This window comes from Curcuma longa, chromosome 4, assembly GCF_044706935.1.
Source record: "Curcuma longa cultivar G26 ecotype Majalengka, Jawa Barat chromosome 4, ITB_CL_G26_1.1, whole genome shotgun sequence".
Lineage (NCBI taxonomy): Eukaryota > Viridiplantae > Streptophyta > Magnoliopsida > Zingiberales > Zingiberaceae > Curcuma > Curcuma longa.
The window spans coordinates 8,616,230-8,638,823 of NC_133864.1; the positions used below are offsets into that span (position 1 = coordinate 8,616,230).

At 37.4% G+C, this 22,594-nt stretch overlaps 2 protein-coding genes across 2 annotated transcripts; one reads left to right on the forward strand and one right to left on the reverse strand.

Moving 5' to 3' along the window:
- Positions 1 to 316: 316 nt before the first annotated feature.
- Positions 317 to 17,833, reverse strand: LOC141826503 (serine/threonine-protein kinase BSK2). The gene is made up of 10 exons (XM_074713759.1): positions 17,671 to 17,833; positions 17,361 to 17,584; positions 17,123 to 17,258; positions 14,165 to 14,298; positions 13,374 to 13,479; positions 10,529 to 10,614; positions 9,453 to 9,641; positions 9,167 to 9,325; positions 1,305 to 1,418; positions 317 to 906 (listed from the first exon to the last, which is right to left on the reverse strand). Exons 1-10 carry the CDS (start codon positions 17,747 to 17,749, stop codon positions 655 to 657), a joined length of 1,479 nt encoding a protein of 492 aa, XP_074569860.1. The 5' UTR covers positions 17,750 to 17,833; the 3' UTR covers positions 317 to 654.
- Positions 17,834 to 20,835: 3,002 nt separating this feature from the next.
- Positions 20,836 to 21,941, forward strand: LOC141826504 (uncharacterized). The gene has a single exon (XM_074713760.1). The coding sequence runs from the start codon at positions 20,919 to 20,921 to the stop codon at positions 21,810 to 21,812; it is 894 nt and encodes a 297-aa protein (XP_074569861.1). The 5' UTR covers positions 20,836 to 20,918; the 3' UTR covers positions 21,813 to 21,941.
- The last annotated feature ends 653 nt before the right edge of the window (positions 21,942 to 22,594 follow it).

A 22,594-nucleotide genomic window follows, 5' to 3' on the forward strand; every position in this document is an offset into this window, starting at 1 on the left:
TGTCCTTTCGACCCAAATCTCGTGTCTTCTATTTATTTTTGTTTCCTTTGTAGACTAGTTATATATATTTTATTCTAACTTGCACAAATGATAAACATTTGTTTATATATATTGTACTTTCTTTATTCTTGTAGATGTTGTTTTGATAGTGTGTCTATAATGTAGTTATATGATTTATTTGTTTGAATTTAAATGTACTAATGTATTTAAGAAAATTAATCCTTTTTTTTTTTACTCTACAACATTTGAAATGTCATCTATGATGATTTACCCCTTAAAATATTGAATCCTAAATATTGTACAGTGCCAGTGTGAATTTTCCTGATAGATCATTCCATTTCCAAATGAATAGCAACAAAAGGCATATTACATCTTTATTGAATTCTAGAACACATTTTGATACAAGTTTGCATTTTTGCCAACTAGCAGCATCATTGCACAAATTCTTTTACAGGGCCAATAATCATATACCCAAAGATAACTAAATTCATACTCGACAATTGCAAATACTGAATACTTGTGGTGATTTTGTATGTACCACAGTAGCTGGCTTCCGCTTTCACATCGACACCCAAGAGAATGCTTGACACAGGCAGAAGAAACATATAGTAGATTGGATGATTTGCAGATTGCTGAAAGCCACACAGAACCTAGCTAGCCACGCCAGTTGTTCTGCTTCTTCGCGTCGAAGATAGCTCCATCATTGAGCATGTCCTGCGCATCAGTTTCCATTCCAAGCTTCGAGAGGGCAAGTGCTTGCAAGTAGAAGGCTGTTGGCCACTCAGTCATGCATGCCTGAGCTTGCATAGCATCGCGTAGGGCAAGCTCTGGCTGCTCGTTCATCAAGTATGATAAGCTCCGCCTTGCAAAGACGGTCGCAGAAGGAACTGACATCATTGCCACCAGCTGGATTATAAGGAAAAACGAAAAATTGACATCATTTTTGCTGAAAAGCAACATGGGTAGAGAAGGAGACCATATTAGGAGACCATAACCAAAAAAGTCAAGATGCAGGGTACAAGGAGACCAAGGAGACCATAACCTTGAAAAATGGAAAAAAAGAAGAATATCTTTATTAGAATGTCAAAGACTTAGAACCTTCACATGTGACAACCAAAAAAGAAGAAATCATTGAGATAACAATATTTTACACTTTATATGACAAAGAGGTTAATCCAAGGGTTATAAGAGCCATTTGCAATCATAGCACGATATTGGAGGAATCCTTTAACAGAAAGGAGAAGAAATTGAGTCAAGATGCAGTTTGAGGAAACTAACATACATAAGCTGATATTGAAACATACCTTGGAATAGTATTCAATAGCATTCTTGAAATCCTTATCTCTGAATGCAATGTCACCAAATTTCTTCGTGTTCAGCATCTCTTGCACTTGTTGTGTCCACTCTTGAAAGGAAAGCTTTTACAACAAAGTGCACAAACGTAATGTAAGATTTTTCAAGGTTCCATTGCTCGTGAAACCAAATTCCCCAACTATACCACAAAAATAAAGGCAGAAAAAATAATTTTACAACCCATTAGCAATATTTCAATTAAAAAGTGCTTTCATACTCATATGTTCATTGAAAACTATTATCCTGTCTACAGAAAGTTCAAAAATTTTGGTAGCACTATTTCCATTAAAAAGCACTTTCATACTAATAATGTTCATTGTCCTGTTGCAGCAATTCTTGTCCGTGTGGTGCCCACTAAGGCCAATATATTTGAGCTTTCACGACCGTAGACCCCTTGAAAGGAGTGCATGAGTTGCAGGCTAGTGTCATATCCTGTATTATAGCAGAACTTGATCTAAGGAAGCCATTTACTCCAAGTTGTTGGTTTGTCATTGATAAAGCGGTAAAGGTACATGCCGATGCAATGATTTATAACTTCAATTTGGCCAAGAGTGCCACAATTAAAAAGGTTCAATATAAAAATTGCTGGTAAATGGGTCATACTCAGATGCTACATATTCAGGAAAACCATGAACCATAATGATGCTGTCAAAGGATTGTACCAGCCATCCAAACTGCAGTGAATGGGTGTGAAAAGGACAAAAGAATATGCATATTAACAGAACTGAATGGCCACCAAAATTACCAACTCATCCTGGGATTTCAGAAGACCCTCAATGAAAACCGAGATATCTCCCCGGATTTGGACTAGAACAAAAAGTGAAAGACCAATCCAACTCAAGTGGAACTCCTTTTGCTGCAGACACATGTAGTGATGTTGCATGAATTCTTGGACATCTCTCTGTATGCCCAGCCAATAGAAATCGCTGTGAACATGATATAATCTTCTAGTATCCTTCATGGTTTTGTTCATGAACAGCATGGATGAAGTATTTGGTAACGAGGGAAGATAGGGATAAGTACACCTTATGGTGGAAGATAAATGTCTGTTCTTGAAGCTCCATGGCCCCTAAACCCTAAAGCCTAAACCCTGATGCAGGATGCCATATAATGCATGTGGATTTGTTTCCACCTCATGATGAATTGTTTAGAAGATATCCACGATTAGCTAAGAAATAACAGCTAGTGTGATGTTTGTGGAATCCTGTCAGGCGTCATGACAAAGCTGTGACCACCATGCTGTATTTCCCAGCCCTATACTCAAATATTGAACTCAAAACCCATTAATTTACTTACCCATTTTTGTTGTTTAATGTTAACAAAACCTTGTTCTAGGAAGTATTTAAGGCTGAGGTGGTCAGTGTGAATCACAAAGGCTTGTCCACAAAGAAGCAGCAACCATTGTTTGGTGGCCTTAACTAGCCCAGTGCGTTCCTTCTCATACATAGTAACACAAGTGTTGAATGGCCAACACTTGATTATAGCAAGCGATTAGTTATCCTCATTATACAACTGTTCCTACTCCTGAATCTATAGCATAGCATCCAATGATAAATTGTTGTGAAAAATCCAACAATGCAAGAATAGGCGCTTGTGATAAGGCTTGCTCTATGGGTAGCAATGCGTCCCTAGCTTCTGGTGTCCACAAGGAATTTGTTCCACGGCATGGTAGTCAACAATGTTGCAATCATGCTGCACTTCTGTATGCATTTGCAGCAGCAACCTACAAGGCTGAAGACTCAACATAACCCTGTAGGATTAGATGATTATGTCACTGGGACTCCTTAATGAGTATTCATAATCCCATGTAGGATACAATCTCAAACACATTATTTTAAAAAAATGAACAGGGACTCTTAGATATGAGCCTACATTTAGTGTCCGAACAGCTATATAAATTATATAACTTCTAATAGTTTATTTAACCTATATAATCTATCTTAACCCTAATTTTGCAGTTTGTTCAACACAAACAGAGAGATATTCGCCAGCTCCACATGATGTGAAGCCTTTGTTTCCTTTCCATAGAACCATGCAGTTCAATCCACCTCCTAATGCAAGGTCATGTGCTCCCATCATCTACGAAGCCAGCAGCAGTAAACTCTCTTTTCTTCTTCCTCTCGTTTTTGCATAATTGATTCAGTTCCTCATTCTTCTTCTCACTCTCAGTCTCATAGAAGAAGAGTCTAGCTACTCGTACTCAATTTTCATACCCATGTCCCCATATTTGTGCCGTGCTGACACTAGTACCTAATAAATCCAATGCATCAGACACTCAAAAATAGTGTTGATTTTCCTCTTGTATGCTCGAACAGTAGCCAACATGGTATGCTCTAGATAAGCAATTTCTAATTGGGTAGAGATGCGCTTACTTTGTTTGAGGAGTAATTTGTGTTATAAGATGTTGAAGAGTTCATGGAGATGCAAATAAGTGCTCTGTGAAAGTATTCCATGAAGGATCAACTGTAAATTAATATACCATCAAAAAAACAAGTACAATTTTCATAGAATTGGTCTAGAAAATATACATTTATCAATGACATCCACATTGTAAGCCCTGCTAACATCACTAGGAACTTAAAATGCCCATGACAAGTTTGAAAAGGCATCTTCTAAATGTCTTTTTATGAGTAGAGGTCTAGTCCAGTGAAGCATCGCATGCCATACAATTCATTCAGCAACTCATCAATCATTGGGATGGCAAAATTTATATTTGATGGCTCATTTATCAACATAGAACCTCCATGTCCCATCTTGCTTTTGCACCAATAATATAGGAACATGTGTTGAATTGCTGGATCATATTAACCTTATTGATGACTTTCAGCAAGTTGCTGATCAATTTCATCTTTTGTGACAGAATGGTTGGCAGTATGACCGAACCACGAATTAAGTTTGTCCCTTTTGCTTGTATGTTCTTATGTGATTGATAATTTGTGAGGCATCTCAGACAAAGCATGGGAGTTAGTGAAAAGGTCCGTGCTAATTATATTGTTTTCATCTTCTAATCTGTCGATCGAATGGATTGGCTTGCCTATGTGATTGGACCACTGGTAAGAAGTCAGTAAGCACCTACATACATACGATGATGGAACTCAATGAAGTTGTGGGTGCTCCCCAAGTCGATGAACACCCATAATGTCGTGCCTTACAAGTGAGCTTGGATGTGCACAGTTGTGGGATGTCGTTCCCCTGCTATAGCATATAAGAAGATTTTTGGCTCGTTAAGTAGTTCAGTTAGGGGTTCTCGTCTATGTCTTCAAGCCAGATCAATTTTAGCAATGGTGTTTTGCAGTGTATGGTTTCTATAATTAAAGCATTATCCTTTTGCTCGTTCTTCCATTCTGCATGATTTAAACGTTTAGCACTGGTTGCAATTAAGTGTCTCCATGGTTCTGAGGGCCAATTTCCTGCAATGGGTTTGTTGTTGAAGCCTTGTGCTCGAAGAGCCAAGCCAAGTTCATAGCTTCAATGAGACTTCCAGGTCAATAACCTTTGATCTCCACATACAAAGAAGGATAGAGATCAAACCCAAAGATGACAATTTCTTGCTTCCTATCAGAGAAGCCATTCACAAAAAACTTCAAAAACCATCTGATAACTTTGTGTTGACTCCCCTAATGCAGCTTAGATCTTCCATCTTGCCATTCCTAGTCAGTTGTCCAAAGTGATGATATCTTCAAATACTCCCGAGCACCTAGTCTCACTTCCCGACCCACTAGTCTCCTTTGCCAAGCACTCTCGGCTCGCCAATCTTCTATCCCGAGCACTCGGCGTTCGTCTAGCAATATCCCATTCGAACTTAGGAAGGCTACTCGGGATCTACACTCCCGAGCACTTGGCGTTCATCTAGCAACGTTCCATTCGAACTCAAAAAGACCATTCAGATCTGCGCTGCCGAGCACTAAATGTTCGTCCAGTAACATCCCATTCAGACTCAGGAAGGCCACTCAAGATCTGCAATCCTGAGCACTCGACGTTCGTCCAGCTTTGTCCCTTTCAAACTCAAGAAGGCCACTCAGGATATGCACTCCCGAGCACTCGGTGTTCATCCAATAACGTCCCATTCAGACTCAGCAGTGTCACTTAAGATCTACGCTCCCGAGCACTAAGCATCCTTCCAGCAACGTCCCATTCAGACTCGAGAAGGCCGCTAAGGATATGTGCTCTCGAGCACTCAATCATTGTCTTACGGCATCCCACTTGGACTGGGGTCACTTCCCAAGCAATCGATTTCACTCCTAGTCGATCTCTGGTCCCGAGAACTCGATCTTCGTCCTACGACATCCCACTCGGACAGGTCACTTCCCAAACACTCGGCTTTACTCTCAGTCAGTCTCTACTCCCGAGCACTCGGCCTTCATCCTACGGCATCCCACTCAAACTCAGGTCACTTCCCAAGCACTCGATTTCACTCTCGGACCAATCAGTCTGCACTGCCGGATCAGTCGGACCACTCAACCTTCATCTAACACCATCTCATTCGGACTTGAGAAGCCTAGTCAGCTATCGGCGACAGCCGACTACTCGACTTCAACCTTCTACAAAGGCCCTACAGTATCAGAAGTATAGTTCAACCGTTGTCTCCCCTAATGTCTTACCACCCTTCGTGCAGCCAGTCTGCGAGTGGTGTCTCGCTCGTGTGATCACCTACGTAGTTCACATAGGGCTCTCATGGACGCTTACGTGGACCTTCCACCTCCGCGGCTATATAAGGCTCAGTGAAGATATGATTTTCTTCTCGCACGCGGAGGCAATTCTTCTCCACCAATAATCTCTCTTGAGCATTTCTTCTCTCTCATTTTTGCGAGCTTCGTCTTTCAATCCAGCGCTGACTTGACCATCGGTGGCCACTGCGCCAACAACGTCAACCCTCCCTGACGTGCTTTGACTCGCAGGCCACCGAGAACACGTCAAAGGACGATCGAAGTTTCTGCCCCGAAGGAAAAAGGAGAGGAGCTCGAGTGGGTTAAAAAGGACACCATCAACTTGGCATCGTCTGTAGGAAAAGATACAAAAAAACTATGGTGATAAATGAGCAACGAAGCAGCATCGCCCTCATCTCTTCATCTACCTACAAATTGTGCATCCCCTGGTCTCCTCCCCTCACACTTCAGGCCAGAGGGAGAGAGACCTCCAGAGGCCAACGACGGAAAAGGACAAGTTGAAGCCTCAATCTTGGATCTCTCATGTATGCTCATCTCCACAGCCTTTCTCTCCTCTAACAACGGGATGGGAGGCTTGAATCCACCCACAATCATCTCCGTGGAAAAAGAGGAAGTGGTGCATCAACGTCTCGACGAACTCAGCTGTCGATGAACTCACAAGAACATGATATGCTACATACTCCCCAAAGAAAGCTAGTGGAGGATTTCCTACTCCATATCCTATTCTTAGCTATGCAAACAGTCACATTGTACAAAGCAATGATGCCCATTCGAGCACAACAGCCAGTTTTGTCAATTTCACACTAAAGGTAAGATTGGAAAACATTACCTCTTGGCTAATTGGCTAGTCATCTCCATTCGGCCAATCAATCATTCACCACTCGATCATTCAGCAGTCAGCCATTCGGCATTCACCATTCCACCCATCGGCTTCTCGGCTATTCAGCACCATACCACTCATTTGATGCCCAAATCACTCGATCATTTGGTGCGCAGCCAGAATTAGCTCTCCTAGCCTTTTGGTCCAGATCGAGTCATCTTTCCTAGCTCTTCGACCAGGATCCAATATTCTCTCCCCATAGCCTAACCGGCATCGAGTAACCTCTTCTGACTCTCGACAGTCTAATTGAGATCGAGTTACGTCTTCTAACCACCTAGCCGAGATCGACTAAGCTCGCAACCCTCAACCTCTGTCGCACAAGTGCGACTCTGTCACTCAGCAACTGCATGGCTTAGACTCAGTGACTGTCCAGCCTCAATCGCGCAACCCAAGAGTTTGAGATGATCTGCAACAAGTTTTAGGAACCAAAGTTGGGCAACATCAACTAGGTGGAACAATGCAATGATCACATTCCCATGTTCCAATGTTCGCTAAATAGCAGTAGTGTCAACTAGTTTATACAACAAATGGGATCCTTTGGCCTCATAACTTGAAAAGCTTGGAGGACCTAGCCATTGTTCCCATGTGACCAAGAGCATCAATACCCAAGTCCTCATTGGACAATCTTCCCTCACCAAGTATTTGTTTCCGTCGCCTAGTATTCTCTATGGCAAGATCCTTCAACATCCTTGTCAATGACATCCAACAATTGGATAGTTCTTAGAATTGATGGTAATCGTGTCTTCTCTTCATATTATATTGCTTCATGAAGGTTTCAGCAAATGCCTTAGCAAATCCTACATGTATATCTTTGTTACCAGGTTGGTATGCTCCCTAGCCCCCGCTGTAGCCACAGGTCAAGCGACTTGTAGGAGAAAAATATTGAAGAAGAATTATAGTTTCAGCTGTCGAATTGGACAGTCTTGAACCTCACAGCCTTCTTTCAACCTATACTGAAAGCAGTCGAGTCTCACTTAGAGAAGAGAGAACACAACCACCAAATAGAGGAAGAAGATATTAATTTAGAAAACAAAGAGAAGCTTTTCATGGCTACAAATCAGAACTATACTTAAATGTGCAGGAACAGTCAACACCATTACTACTGCCTTGCTGTTGAGAAAACAACAAACTTACTCATTGCTTTCTAGAAGTTGCTGAGTTAAAACTAATCTAAAAAATCCATTACTTTGCTTGCAAAGAAAAGCAAATCTAAATATGACAGGAGACAGAAGAGAGAAGGGAAGGAGAGGAGAAAAAAGGGATGAAGGGGAGGAAGCCATAAGATTTCTTAGTGATGAGAAGGGGGGAAAGTGATGATAAGGCATGAAAGTAGCAAATTATTTCTGCTATCAATCCATCACCTTCTTTGCCAAACCCATATTCCTGGATCAATTGCAGTGGTGATGCTTGTCACCTCACAGGTCAAAAGGTCCACATTTGATGTAATAAACAATGAACACCATATTGTGTTGTGTTGTGTTGTGTGTTGGGTATGTGCTGTGTTTGTGCCACATAGGCTTGTGCTTGGATATGTTGCCACATGTGGCAGATGTTGGGGAGTTTTGGATGTTGTTGTTTGGTTGTTTTGCAATCTCTATGTGATGTCTTTGTGTTGCCGTGTGAGGCAAATGAGTCATGTGGGCGTTTGTGATGTGGTATGTCATGCCGTGTTGGCATATGTGATGAGGGTTGGACTGCCTTGTATGGCATTGTTGGTGTGATGTTTGTCTTGTAGATATTTTGGAGAATTAATATATTGACATTCCCCAAAAACAATGAACACCATATTGGATCATGAAGGCAAAGGGCATCATGGTCTTTTTGACCATTGGGTAGTTTTTTCCTTCGCTCCCACCATTATTTGGGAAAAAGTAAAGTTGACCCAAATTCTTCCACACAATCAACTGTGGACTCTCTTCCATCAACAATCCATCAGAAGTATTTGACAGACAGGGCAACTGATTCCCTCCCCTCTCCATGGAATCAACTTCCCTCCTTCCAAATAATCATAGCCTAAAAGTTGCTAATAATTGATGGTTATCCTCCCCTGTCATGTTTGGCAATATCTCTTCCCTTCTACTTTGTCTTATGCTTCTGCCAGGCCACATGCCATGTGTCCAATTGTAAACCTTCAGTGCCACATCAGTGACAGCTGCCACATTATTAGTTGCCGCTGTATCGGTATGATCACCAAATTCACCATAATCTAAACTCCAACTATAGATTGTCAAAAAAGTAGCATCATTATAGTTTTCATGAAACTCACCTCATTTTCGGCACCTTCTTCATCTTTGTAACCTGTCTTGAGCAATATATCATGCACAGCAGTTAGATCCATCTTTGCACAAGCCTTTCCAAGTGGTGATAGCATTGTTGGTAGCACCTGTTCTGTCTTGGTTATGCCCATTAGAGCATGTGATGGAATCTGCATTAGCAATAATTGGATGATACATTAGCAATAATTTGAAGGGAACTCCCCAAAATTTGAAAAATTATAAACAGATGAAAATACTGATCTTTAACAAATAACAGTTTGCTTGCAAAAATTCTACCTCTTTCTGAGTTTGAAGTGGTGCTACAGAAGAAAGAAGAAACTTAGAATTAGGTCGATCTCTAGCCTCAAACTGTAGACATTTCGAAGCAAGTTCCACTAGCTTTGTAGCATCCTCATTAGCATATTGCCCATCCAGGGATGAATCCATTATCATCAACATGCTCTTTCCTCTTATTAAATCTAGTGCCTGACAAGAGCCAACAAAAATTCAGTTTGGTCATAATCAAACAGTATTAGACCAGTAAACAGTCAATTTTCAGGCAATCAAATATATCAGGAAAACAACTTGAGATTTATTTATAAACAGAAGCATCAAGAAATACAAACAAAATCCAACTAATTGAAATGTGCGCAAAGAGCTACAAAGATAAAATAGACCATTGTCATTTGAGAAAAAATAGGTGAGACATCAGAAGACATAATATAAATATCAGAATGTAAAATGAAATGCACCAATGAAGATTCAATGGTAAGTTAGATTTAAGCCTAAAAGAATAGTGCAAAATGGTATTTACAATGATGAAGTCGTCAGCTAAAGTAATCATGAGTCGTACACAAATTATATTCTGCATGACATTAAAAAAAAAGGTATCTACTTGCTTTCAATTCAATTACTTTAATTTGTAACATGACGAGAAAGACACTTGCCAAACAGAAAAACTAGCCAAATACATTAAAATCATATTAACTTCTAAACCATTTGCCAAAAAATATTCCTACTGAATACATATGTGGAACAAAAAACCAGATAGATACTTAAGTTGACAACTAATCACTCATGGAGAACCATTTTGAATCTCCATGATGTCAAAGGATACAAGATATTTTCAACATAGCAACGTGGTGCACACCTTATCTAAAATATTAGAGTAATCCAAAGAAGAACTACAAGTTCAATGAATACATAAAAGGTTTTCAAATTAGCATAATCATTCTCCTGCTAGAAAAATGAGTGCTTAAGCTTTCCCTTGAACTTGTCACTTAGTGACCAAACGAGAGATGAGATTATGAACTTCAATAGCTTGAGATTGACTGACAGCATGAGAATTGCCTACTCTGATAACCTGAACATACATGACTTGGGGGGATATGCTTCCCACTCAAAAGATCCAAAAGCACGGTGCCGTAGCTATATATTACACTCTCTGGGATTACCCTTCCTGCAAAGTAAAATAACAAATCCATTTTCAACTGTAACAAACTAAATAGAAAATAACAAAGTAAATAGGAAAAATTAACTTTAAGTACAAAAGATAAAATTAATAATAGTTAGTGATTTATAGGTTCCCCTATGAAATTAGTCACATATCCAAAGCCAATATCAGTGTTTGTCTTAGAAAAATTGGATAAAAACCTTGCGTGTTTAGTCTGTCACTAGTAATCTGATGAAGTCTATTCAATTTGACAATATAAAGATCCACATTTTCATATGTTATTTAATGTCTAGCACCTTCAATCGAGGTTCAAAGTCTGATTTCACGCTGAAGTTTGGTCTCTAGTCAAAACGAGATGTGCCGCTAGTGTCAATGGTCTGCATGTAGGCTATGAGTGCCAATGGAGGGATTCATCATTCTTGACAGATGAAGAAAAGATCATGTATTCTTGCTTGTTTACAACTAAGGAAATCCTCAACTAGGGTAAAAGGAAAAGGAATGTTCCAAATTGGTCTAACAAGTCAAGAATGATAGAAAAGTGACAGATTAAATGTGATTAGCCCCCTAATATGTTTCATTGGACACTAAGGGATTTCCTCCAATGGATGAAAAACAGAGAAAGAAAACGTGAGTTTTAAAATTTTGAGCTTTGTTAAAGTTTCGATTTATGACCGAAACAATATGGATACAGTTTCAATATTTTTTAAATATAAAATATATTAATTAAAAATTATTTTTATTAATATTTAATTGCTATAGATGCTTACTATTAAGTTATATTTGAAATGTTGAATGTTGAGTTTAAGTTTTGATATTATCTTGTGAAATGTTTGATCTTTATTGAGTTATAGTTGATTTAAGTGAAATCCATCGAGTAAATATGACAATCAAGTAAATTTAAACTAGATTTAATTTGGATTTATTTTTGATCAGTTTAAAATTAAACCAAATGTATATAGAGATTAATTTAGTTTATTAGTAATATTTTATAAAATTAGAAATTACATTATACTTAATTGTTTATCTTTCTTAATATTTTATCTCCTACATCCTTAAATGTTTTTTTCTCTATGTTTACCTCATGGAAGAATGCAAAAGGAAAAGAGATAATCATCTTTAGAGAGGTCAAGAGTTTTTTTTAATCTATTTACCTTGAGAAGAGACGAAGGAAAGAAACAAATTAACGATCCTTAAAGAGGTTTTTTTTCTCTCTGTTTACCTTTATGGACGAGTGAAGGAGAAAAAATTAATGAATAAAGGAGGGAAAAGTTAACAAGGAAGAACAAAATGGATGAAAGATTAAAAAAATTAATATGGAAAAAATAACAAGGAAAAAGAATTACTATTTAAAAAATAAAAAACTTTGCTCTAAAATTTAAAAATAAAGAAAAAAAGAAACAGTAAAAAACAAAAAAATAAAAATAAAAATAAAAATGCAATGTCGTGATTATATTAGAATGATGAATATATATACCTAGTTTATTGAACTTCTTGGGTATCTAGAGTTAGTAGCTATTTGTGTAGCTTTCGATTTCTTATTATCACATTGTCACCAAGTAGGGTACCTTTTTGTAAGTCGAGATTACACCCCTGAGGCGAGATAGACTATATTAGATGGTCCCTAAACAAGTGGAGACACTAATAAGAAAACATTAATTCTAAGGAAGAAAGTAAGGAGGAGGAATTTAGTGAGGACATTTTTTGTAGTATTTCTCCTTCTAGGGAAGACTAAACGTAATTCATATTCCTTATGAACTTGATTGTAGCATGAAATTAGTTATCTCATCAACATTTCAATATTATTGCGAGACAATAAATATAAATTTGTTGTGTTGCAATGTGGATTTATGATTACGAATTTTTTATTTTGAAATGAATATTTATTTTGTTGCAATGTGAATATTTTGCTACTGTTATTGTTTAGTATTTACTTATAAATTATACATTATGACTTGTTTTGTGGTTAAAAACTTATTTTATATTGATTAGTACACTTTATTATTTATATACGTTGGAGAGCAATAGTCAAACTAATTTTCCCACTTAGACTGACTTAAGAATTATTGAAAATATGTCAGGAAAGCCCACAGGTCAATTTAAGAAAATAGTAACTTTTAAAATTTATTTAGGGAAGTCTCTTCCGTATTGTTGATTTAGAGAAAAAAAAGTCAAAAGCACCTTATTTAAATGGCATTTTCCATATATGTGTGTTGATGATATGTGTAAACAAATATTATTTGGAAACTGTAAATTTGACATGTTAACAAATTTAGGTGATACATAATGAAGATGGAAAATGTATTATAGAGCATTGCATGCAATATATAAAGACAAGAAGAAAGAATAGAAAGACGAAAAAAAATCAAAAGAAAGTCACTAGCATATTTACAAAAAAAAAAAAAATTACGGCCTTTAAAATATAAGTATAATTAACCATAAGGGATATGATATGCAATAAGATCTTTTTCCCTCGAAGTACTACAAGCATAGTTTTGCAAAGTCAATATAATATATCATTTGAGTCTCCATAGCTAAGATCTCTTTTGCTGACTGATTATGAGGAATGACCTCTACCCAGCCATGTATTCTACAAATATGATCTCGGATGCCATGTATTAAAAGATATATTTTGTTGACGGATCATGAGGAATGATCTCTACCCAGCCATCATGCTACAACTGGAATTTTGGTAGTCTAGATACAAAATGGAAATTTACAAGATCAAATTGAATTTCAGTAAACTAAAACAAAGAAACTAAAATTACCAGTTCGCAAGAATTCAGGGGGAGTGTATGCTAGGTTAGTGCTATAACTTTTCCCATCTCGACTATTTTTCATGAGACCAAAGCTAGACAAACGAGGATCTCCATCCTGCAAGAAACAAGGACAAAAAAATATATATATATATATATATATATGGAAGTGAACAGCATAAAGAATAACACAATACTGTATTAAAAAACATTACAATCTGAGGACAAAGTTTTACATATTGCAAAAGAATATTTTATTTCTAAATGATATGCCTCTCCAAAGAATCTCATAAACAAATTCCAAAAGGTACTATCCCTAGACATGTTGTAAAGTGATTTTGGAAAGATCTATATCCTATTAGACAAAATAATATAAATATATCAAATGAAAGTAAGCATAACTTAGCAATCTTAAAAGCATTGTTATGTCACGCTTATCTTAAAGGATTAATAGCTGACATTATCAAGAAGTAGTTCCATAAATACGAAAGATTAGCTAAAAAAGAATTGAGCATGGAACAGATTGGAAGGGTATTTAAACTTACAATTGAAGAACAAAGCATAATAATTCATTCAGCCTACAATCCCAATGTAGATATTCCAGCAGATATAGTCAATCACCAGCATTTTGCAAACGAAATTTGAGATATGGGTTGATAACATAACATCATACTATAAACAGTCAAGTCATCATGACTTAAATTTAACAATAGAACTAGAAAATCATTTTACCACAGATAACAATAAATCGTTTAAATGATCTACATAAATACTTGAATAGGTTCACATTTGAGTTATCATACCTCATCAAAAAGAACTCTATAAGAATTCAGATCATGATATATCCTCCGGTTCTCATAGTTACAATGATCAAGTGCTTGTGCAATGTAATATGCCACTCTAACACGCATTGCCCATGGCAGAGGTTGTTTATCCCCTAAAACAGGGAAATAGACATAGTTGGCCAAAATGTCAGTATAATCACATACTATATTTATGAAATTTTTCCAGTTGTGATTCCAGCAGTAATGCAATGCTGCATAATGTCAGTCTATTAAGATAAACTTAAATAGTTGCAACTAAAATAGGTCGATGATCAGATGTTGATAAATTAAGAAATAAGTTTTGTGGAGATCAAAATCATATTGAAAGGTCATAGCCTGTAGTTAGGATGCAGTCCATGTCATTTTAAACTACAGGGTATTGATCTATCATTTTGCATTTTTCTTTATGTTCCAAAATTGCGCAGATGATAAAACTAGACTCAAGAAGATTTTATGGAAATTTGCAAGGATTACAATTATACTTGTTTATCTATCATATTAAGATTCACAAGGATCACTATTGATATAGTGCTATATAGAGTTCAACGCATAGATAGGATTAATATAGCTGGCCCCCAATAGTTGGGCCAAGTGCAGCTTTATGATAATTAAGGTGATGATGAAGACTGTGGAAAACAGCTTTAAGTAGCAAAAGACCAACTTATTTAAAGAAAGTGTGTGTCTGATAATTAATTTCTAAAGTTATCGAGTTGAAAAGGTTTCATCTCTCAATGTTGATCCATACCAACACTTGGGCATGGACATGATTTTGAATTGGGCCCACTCTTTTGTTTGTCTCTTATATGATTTGTTTACTTCCAGAAATAAGAAAATAACGGTTTCATAGTTGATTGAATTAAAATTCCATAGAAACAACAAAAAAGCATGCATGTCTTCAACATACTGTACTTGTATGAGTGTCTAGGCCATTACAAACAAAAAAATCCTCTAAAACAAAAATGAGTGTCATGCACTGGAGCGGATTATTGGATACTGGTCCTTATACAACCTGAGTGAGATCAGCGCCCCAATTGCCCTGATTAAATATTACTCCAGTCCCAAGACAATTGGACATTTGAATCGATTGATCCACATGTCTATCAATATATCTCAGTAGATGGTAGACAATTGGAAGTTAAACAATATAATGGAAATTGGAACTAGTTAGAGAATTGGATACCAGACAATCTCCAAGGTATATGTTGATTTGTCATAATATGACATTGGAACCATAATAGTGAGAAGGTCGTGAATATGATGAAATACAATCATTGAATTTAAGATGAGCGCTCATGGGTTTATTGATTTCTTAATGTAATACTTGTTTCTGTAGTAGCATACATAGCTATCATCATGCCTAAGGCTTTAATTAACCTGTATTGTGTGTTAATTGAGTAATTACTTTGAATTGGATCTAGATTAGGTTTAGTTTGGGTTGAAATGACTTAACTAAGTTTCATAGGGTTTCCTTGCTTTTCATAGGATGACACCTAAGTTTGTGGATAATGCATGGGGACAACAACAGTAGCACAGAAAAAACATGTAAGTTTCACCTGCGTTGATAGGTTTTTCTGATACACAAGGTTGAACACTGTGCATTTGGTGTGCAGACCAGCACTTTTTTCAACTATGTCTCCATTTATATATGAAGTCCTTTCCTTGTATGAATTTGACCCTTTTTGGAAGATATAAATATAGATTTTCCCTACAAATTGTGAAAGTTTGCTTAATGGTAGTAAGAGGATTTGAGAGAGGAAGAATAACTTCTGTTTCATCCAGAAATATCTAAATGTTTGTTAGTCAATTGCTGTAAAAATAGTAAATTTCTTTGTTAAAAATTCAGAAATTAAATAAGGGGGTACTGCTCAAGTTTGTATACAGAAAAAAAAAATTTTAAAATACCACAATCTCGTAAAAACAAGATTGTTAAATCTTAATTGCATCAAGTCATTCCACCATCAAATAGTATGTATACAGTACATATTTCATAAATAAGTTAAAGGGAAAAGAAAATCTAATGATGCAGTGGCAACATGTAAAGACTGATTCTGTTTAGACAATGAATTTGGAGAACTGTTAAGAGAGGAGAAGAAAGTCTAATAGGCTTTGTTTAGTTTGTTGGAAACTTTTTGTTCTTTGTATAAATGAAGGGGAAAAATCAGAACATGTTATCTCTCTTATTTGATTTGAGAACATCGAAAATAGAAGAGAAAAGGAGAAGCTTCAACAAAAAGAATCTATTATTTTCAGTTATTTTAACTCTTATTTTCTTTCAGATTACATAACACTAAAAGAGGTGTAAATCACCATGATGCCCTCTCTCCATTTTTCTATACAGTTATGAGGGCATTACAAATTTTGTTACCTGATTCTGTCTAACCCTTAAGTTTTTGCTTACTTGCTGCAATCAAACATGAGAGATCACTTCTCTTCTCTCCTATTCTCTCTAAGTCAAAATTACTGTTGCTTCAATGAAAGTTCTCCAACTTGCTTGAGTTATGCAGGAATTTCTGACCAATTAACCATACAATTTCTCATGCAATCTAAGTTTTGCTTTAGGCCCCTCTATTTACATTACGTTCTCACTCATGACATGTTTTGTTCCGAACCAGCTTGAAGCAAATCAGGCTCGAGTGCGGAAGGAAAAGCAGACCGGTTATCCAGTTTTCATCTAAATAGACGAATAGGTGCTTCTCTTTTCACGCTAAGTTTGTCCATCAATTGCCACAGTATGCTTCCCAGAAGAAACCAGTTTGTCCATCGGCAATATTACAGCTATTGGTGAAAAAGGTTTGAGATTGCCACAGAGAGAGAGAGAGAGAGAGAGAGAGAGAGAGAGAGAGAGAGAGAGAAATATACTTGCTACAAAAAATACACTTGGAAACATAAAGCGCAAAGGGCAAAAGAATGCAAAGAGATTGGATGTAGAAAGCGTACAATGGAAAAGGTGCCTGGACAACGTGTCATTTGGCATGAACTCGGCCACAAGAAGCCTCTCGTCACCTTCCGCACAGCATCCGATGAGGTTCACCAGCCTCTTGTGCCGGAGCTTCCCCACCCCCGCAGCCTCCGCCTGGAAGGAAAGTAGGGGGAAAACCCAAAAAAAAAACACACCTTTAGCCCAAAAAAAATGGTAACTTTCCCCAATAACTCACAACCAAAACAGAGATCCGACCACAAACTGCTGAGCGTCGGGCCAGGACTGCTTGGAGAACCTCTTAACGGCCACCAGCCGCCCGCCGTCGAGCTTCCCCCGGTACACAACATTGGGCGCCTTCTCTCCGCTCTCGGAAACTATCAGCTCCGAGCTAAAGCCCTTCGTCGCCGCCCGCAGCTCCACCAGCCCGTACTCCTTGAAGTACGGCACCTGATCCTGATCCCCCGCCTCGTCATTAGCTTCTATTACCATGAAACGAAAGCCAAAAACATAAACAGAATGGGGAAGAAACAGAAGAGAAAGAGGAGAAGATGATGCAGTCCAGCACCGTGATCTAGCTCGTCGCCGTATTTGGGATCGTCCTCGAGGGAGTGAAGGTTGGAGGTTTTGGATTGGAAGCACCCCATTCCTGCAGAAAGCCGGAACCCTAGATTCTCATTCGAGGGGGCAGCCGCCGAACGTGGGAGTCGGGAGGCAAGGAGAACGCAGCAGCGCAGAGGAGAGAGAGAGAGAGAGGAGAAGATGATGGGTGTTGTGCAGGTGTGTGTTTTGATCCGTGCGTAATAAAAATGAGCTGGAAAATCCGAAATCCTATGCTCACTCTCAGATTCTACGCGTCTTTTATACGCGACTACTCAGAGGAACTTAATAAAATAGCTCACCTTCGAGTATACCCCAGTTTCAAATAATTGCTGCATGATTTTATTCAGATAGGCGAGGCGGCGAGGGTGAGAGTCACGTGACATGATCATGGACTATGATGGGCCGGGTAATATGGAATCAGTGGGCCAGCCCACCTCTTCATCTCCTGAAAAGAAAAAAAAATAAATGAAACACAAATATAAATAAATTTGCAATAGATTTAAAGTAAATCATATTTTAGTTAAAATATAGTTATGTATTATAAGTGTATTCTTTCAATTTGTATATATATGCATCATTGAATTTCTTTAAGATGAACAATAAGAATTTTTTTTTTACATAACTGTATTTTAGCTAAAACATAACTAAATATTTAAAATATATAATAATGCACTTGAAATTAATATTTAGATCGTATATAGTATGTATTAATAGCCATCACTGGATTATCTAATGTAGATTCTAATCATATTTGATTCTTAAAATTCTATAATTAAACATTAATTTATATCAAATATAAAATGAGTCGATGGTATAAAAATATTTATTAAGTTATTATGTCTATAAAAGTTATTAAAATCCTATATGCCTAGTTTAGTGTGAAAAAACTTTAAAAAAATTATAAAAGTAATTGAGGATTAAAGACTTATAAATAAAAAATAAACTGAATTGCCTCCAATGTAATGATACAGTGGTAGTAAGATGCTCAATGATTTACTTAAATATTCATGATTTGAATAATAGTGTTTTTAAATTTTAATTTTGAAAAAAAATATTTTGGTGTTTTGAAACCACATGATTTTTTTTAAAAAAATAGTAAAAATTTAAGGTAAATGGAAATTTTTTTATAATAAAATATCTGAAAAACTGATGGTATTGATAAGTTTAATATGTTTAAAATAAAATAAATTTTGAAATTAGTAGAAGTTTAAGATAAAATGATTTTTTTGGATAAATCGATGCTATTGATATATTTAATATGGTTAACACAAAATTAATTTTGAAAATAAGTAAAGAACTCATGGTCAAATAATTGATGCCAAAATATCTCTGAAAAAATTGGCGATATTGATAAATTTACTATGGACGTAACAAAATCAATTTTAAAAGTAACAAAAGTTTAGGATAAAAGAACAACTTTTTCATGATAAAATATCATTGAAAAACTAGTGATATCGACATATTTAATATTGTCAAAAACAAATGGACGATAGTATTGATAAATTTGATATGCCATCAATAAAATCCCTCATTAGGGTTGAAGTCTCGCTTGTTTAGTATCGGATTGTTATTCCATAATAGCTAATTGATCATACTCCTCTTAAATCTCGAATTCATTATTTAGGAGTTTATCAAACAGATTTTTATTTCATTGTCATCGATTGATATATCTGTTTTAATCTTATTAGTATTGAATTCTCACTTTTTTAGTATCTGATTGACCTCATCTATCAAGACTTTTTTTGTTTAGCATTCAGTCAATCTTGATTTATCAAGATTTTTTTGTTTAACATTTAGTTAACCTTAACTTATTAATATTTCACCATCACCTAGCATCCGATCAATCTTGACATGTCAAAACTTCATCATTATTTATGTTAGTCACTTTTTATATACCAGGACTTATCGTCTCATGTCTAAATCTAATTCTCTATAACTTGTTAGGACTTCACATCTCATGTCTAACATCTGGTCAACTATGATATATCAGAATTTTATCATTGTCCAATATTTGATCAACCTTGATATATTTAGACTTCTTAACTCACGTCTAATATCCAATCAACCTTGATATGTTACGATTTTCTCCACATGTTTAATATTATATTCTCTATGGCATATTAGAACTTTCATCATTATCAACTATTCGATCAACTTTGATTCACTTGGGCATCAAACTTAAGTTATTTTTTTTTGTTGGTATGTCTCTGGTAATATTTTAATATACCTTGTTTTATCGTGATTATGTTTTCATTATCTTTTCAAACTAAAGGAATAAGTTCATCGCAACAACCTTCTTGCTAAATCTTCAGCAAAAGATAAAATTCGCTATTCCAACAGTCACACATGATCAGCCTCACGATCATTTATGAAGAAGATAGGAGGTAAATTAGAAAGCTACAGATGACTACTACGAGGAAGGCATTACTTCAACTTCATCAAGATTCGATCCTTGTTCACTTCAACAAATTTATCCCACAGTAATTAATTTAATCATGCTCCGAAGGCAACTTTATTGCTAATTCGATCACATAAGTTGGCGAAAACAGAATAGTTATTGCTCGTGATATACATTTTGGACAATCCATGGGATATTTTGATATTCCAGTTGATCATGTGTACAAGTATAACCGGGCAGATATTGTTGGTCAGGTAAAGCTGTTTATGCATTTTCTATTTTGAATTCTATTTTAAGATGATCTATTGAGTGATGACCAAGCCATTTTATATGATATCCCGATAGTGTTACCAATTTAATAGGAAAGGATTTGATGGATAATTTACTAAATAGCTATTAAGGAGTTATTATTCCAACCACAAACAAAAGAGTCAACCTAGTAATAATTTAGATTTAGAAATATTTTAATAAAAAAGATCAAAGGGTATAACAAGGCTCAATGATTAAAGAACACAAACAAAAGAGTCAACCCATTGACCATCGGTAATCTACTCCTCCACAACATTTCATTTATCCTAATCCACCCAATATATAAATATGGCCTCTCAGTTTCTCCAAAAACCTACCCGCCCACCAAACTTGGCGGCTAAAGCTCTCCTGGCGGAACACGTTACGAGCTTTATTTAGCTCGCGGCTATCGGCAACGACGAAACGAAGTCCACTTCCCATCAACGTTAGGCATTGCGTTCGATGGCCGGAGCAGGGATGCGACGGAAGCTCCGATCGAGCAGCGATGGCAGCGTGGCGCCGAGGCGATGAAGTGTAAGATCCACTCGTACGAGGAGGGCGTTGGCGTCTGCGCTTCCTGCCTCCGCGAGCGCCTCCTCGCCCTCGTCGCCTCCCGGAGCGAGCTCTCTGCCACCCATGGCCACCGTCGCCGGGGATCCGACGCTCCCCCACCTCCTCCTCCTCCTCCTCCACTCGTCTTACCTCGATCCGTCTCGCCTTACGTCTCCCGCCGCAGATCTGTTGATTTTGACGCCTCCTTCGGCCACCCCCTCGGGATTCAGCGTTTCTTCTACACCCCCCAGGTAGGCCCCGCCGTCGACGCTGCAGGTGGACACCGTGGGTTTGGGGAAGTCGGCGACGGGCGGAGGCGGGGGTTCTCTGTGCTGAGGACCCTTTTTGGGGGTCACAGGCGTGGGGAGGCGGATCCCGGTTTGGGGGCTTTGAAGGCGTCGGCATCGGGCTCTTGGCTCTCGTCGCTGACCCGGTACCGCGAGAAGAAGAATAAAGGGTCGCAGCTCTCCTCCGCCGTGGAGGAGCAATCGCCACGCGGCAGAGCACCGAGATCTGGCGGAGCAGCGGAGAGGGTAATATCTCCGGCGGTGTACGGGGACGACGAGTACGATACCGGTCCACGAAGCGAAATGTACAGGGAACACTGGCGGCGCCCGACTCCGACGCCGATGCGGGAATTCCTTGGGAGCAAACGGCAACCCCGTAGCTTCAACCCCGTATCGGGGTTCTCCGTCTGTCTGAGCCCACTGGTGAGATTTTCTCCCCATTCGAGGAGAAGGCAGGCAGCTGATATGGGGGCAGCCAGCGATGTCCGGAGCGCTGCCGGCTCTGTCCACCATCAGAATCGGGCTGTCGGTGGCGCCACCCTCAGCCGAAACCGATCGAGGAAGCTAGGCAATTTCAATTGACGATTTTGCCCCCACTTTATCTCTCATATCTGCAACCCTTCCCCTGTCTTTTTTTTTTCCTTTCTAGTAATAACTGATGGACTGTATACAAGTACAAAAAAAAAAGTTTAGGTAAATTCAATAAATGAGTGGAGCATTGTGTTTCCTTTTTCTATTTAAAATTCTTTTTCTTCTGAAAAAAAAAAAAAATTTATCATCCAACGGTTTCATATAATCAAGATAAATTAAAAAACTACAATTGATCATGACAGAAGGAGGTTATTATCTTGGTTAAAATTATTTTTCCATTACACACAAAGTTGTGGAGCATTTGTTATTATCGTACAGAGAAGAAAAGGATTGCAATAACTAATTCTTTGACTAAACTCATATCCTTATGTAATTTTATCTTATAGGAAATCTCATACATATTAAGAAATGTAATTATCAGCCCAACTTTTCATGTGAATTTCATAAATGGACTTAATTTTGTCAATAATGATAAGGATATCCCAAATATGATTAGCCTATTTAAGATAATTTATTTTCTCGACAATAATATTTCCATTTGTACATCTTCCAATTGAGATTTGAGATTTATGCTCCATAATTGCTTTCATTTGCACTGTTCCACATGATGAAGGATAAATGGAAAAAAAACAATAAATCAAACAAATAACTTTCATGATGAGGTAATCATGACTGAGGTTTGACTTGTGAGACAGAGCGTAGTGTGCCTTAGTTGTCGTAGTTGACGTGACGGTGGTGGTCAATTAAAGTAGGGGTTGAAATCGAACAACTTT

What these genes read in the sequence shown, in the direction of transcription:
- LOC141826504 (XM_074713760.1), top strand. Translation starts at nt 20,919, where the DNA reads ATGAAGTGTAAGATCCACTCGTACGAGGAGGGCGTTGGCGTCTGCGCT.
- LOC141826503 (XM_074713759.1), bottom strand. Translation starts at nt 17,749, where the DNA reads ATGGGGTGCTTCCAATCCAAAACCTCCAACCTTCACTCCCTCGAGGAC. An exon ending in CCCTGAATTCTTGCGAACTG is followed by an intron (nt 10,615 to 13,373) that starts GTAATTTTAGTT and finishes TTTACTTTGCAG; the next exon opens with GAAGGGTAATCCCAGAGAGT. An exon ending in AAGAAGGTGCCGAAAATGAG is followed by an intron (nt 1,419 to 9,166) that starts GTGAGTTTCATG and finishes TTGTTGTAAAAG; the next exon opens with CTTTCCTTTCAAGAGTGGAC.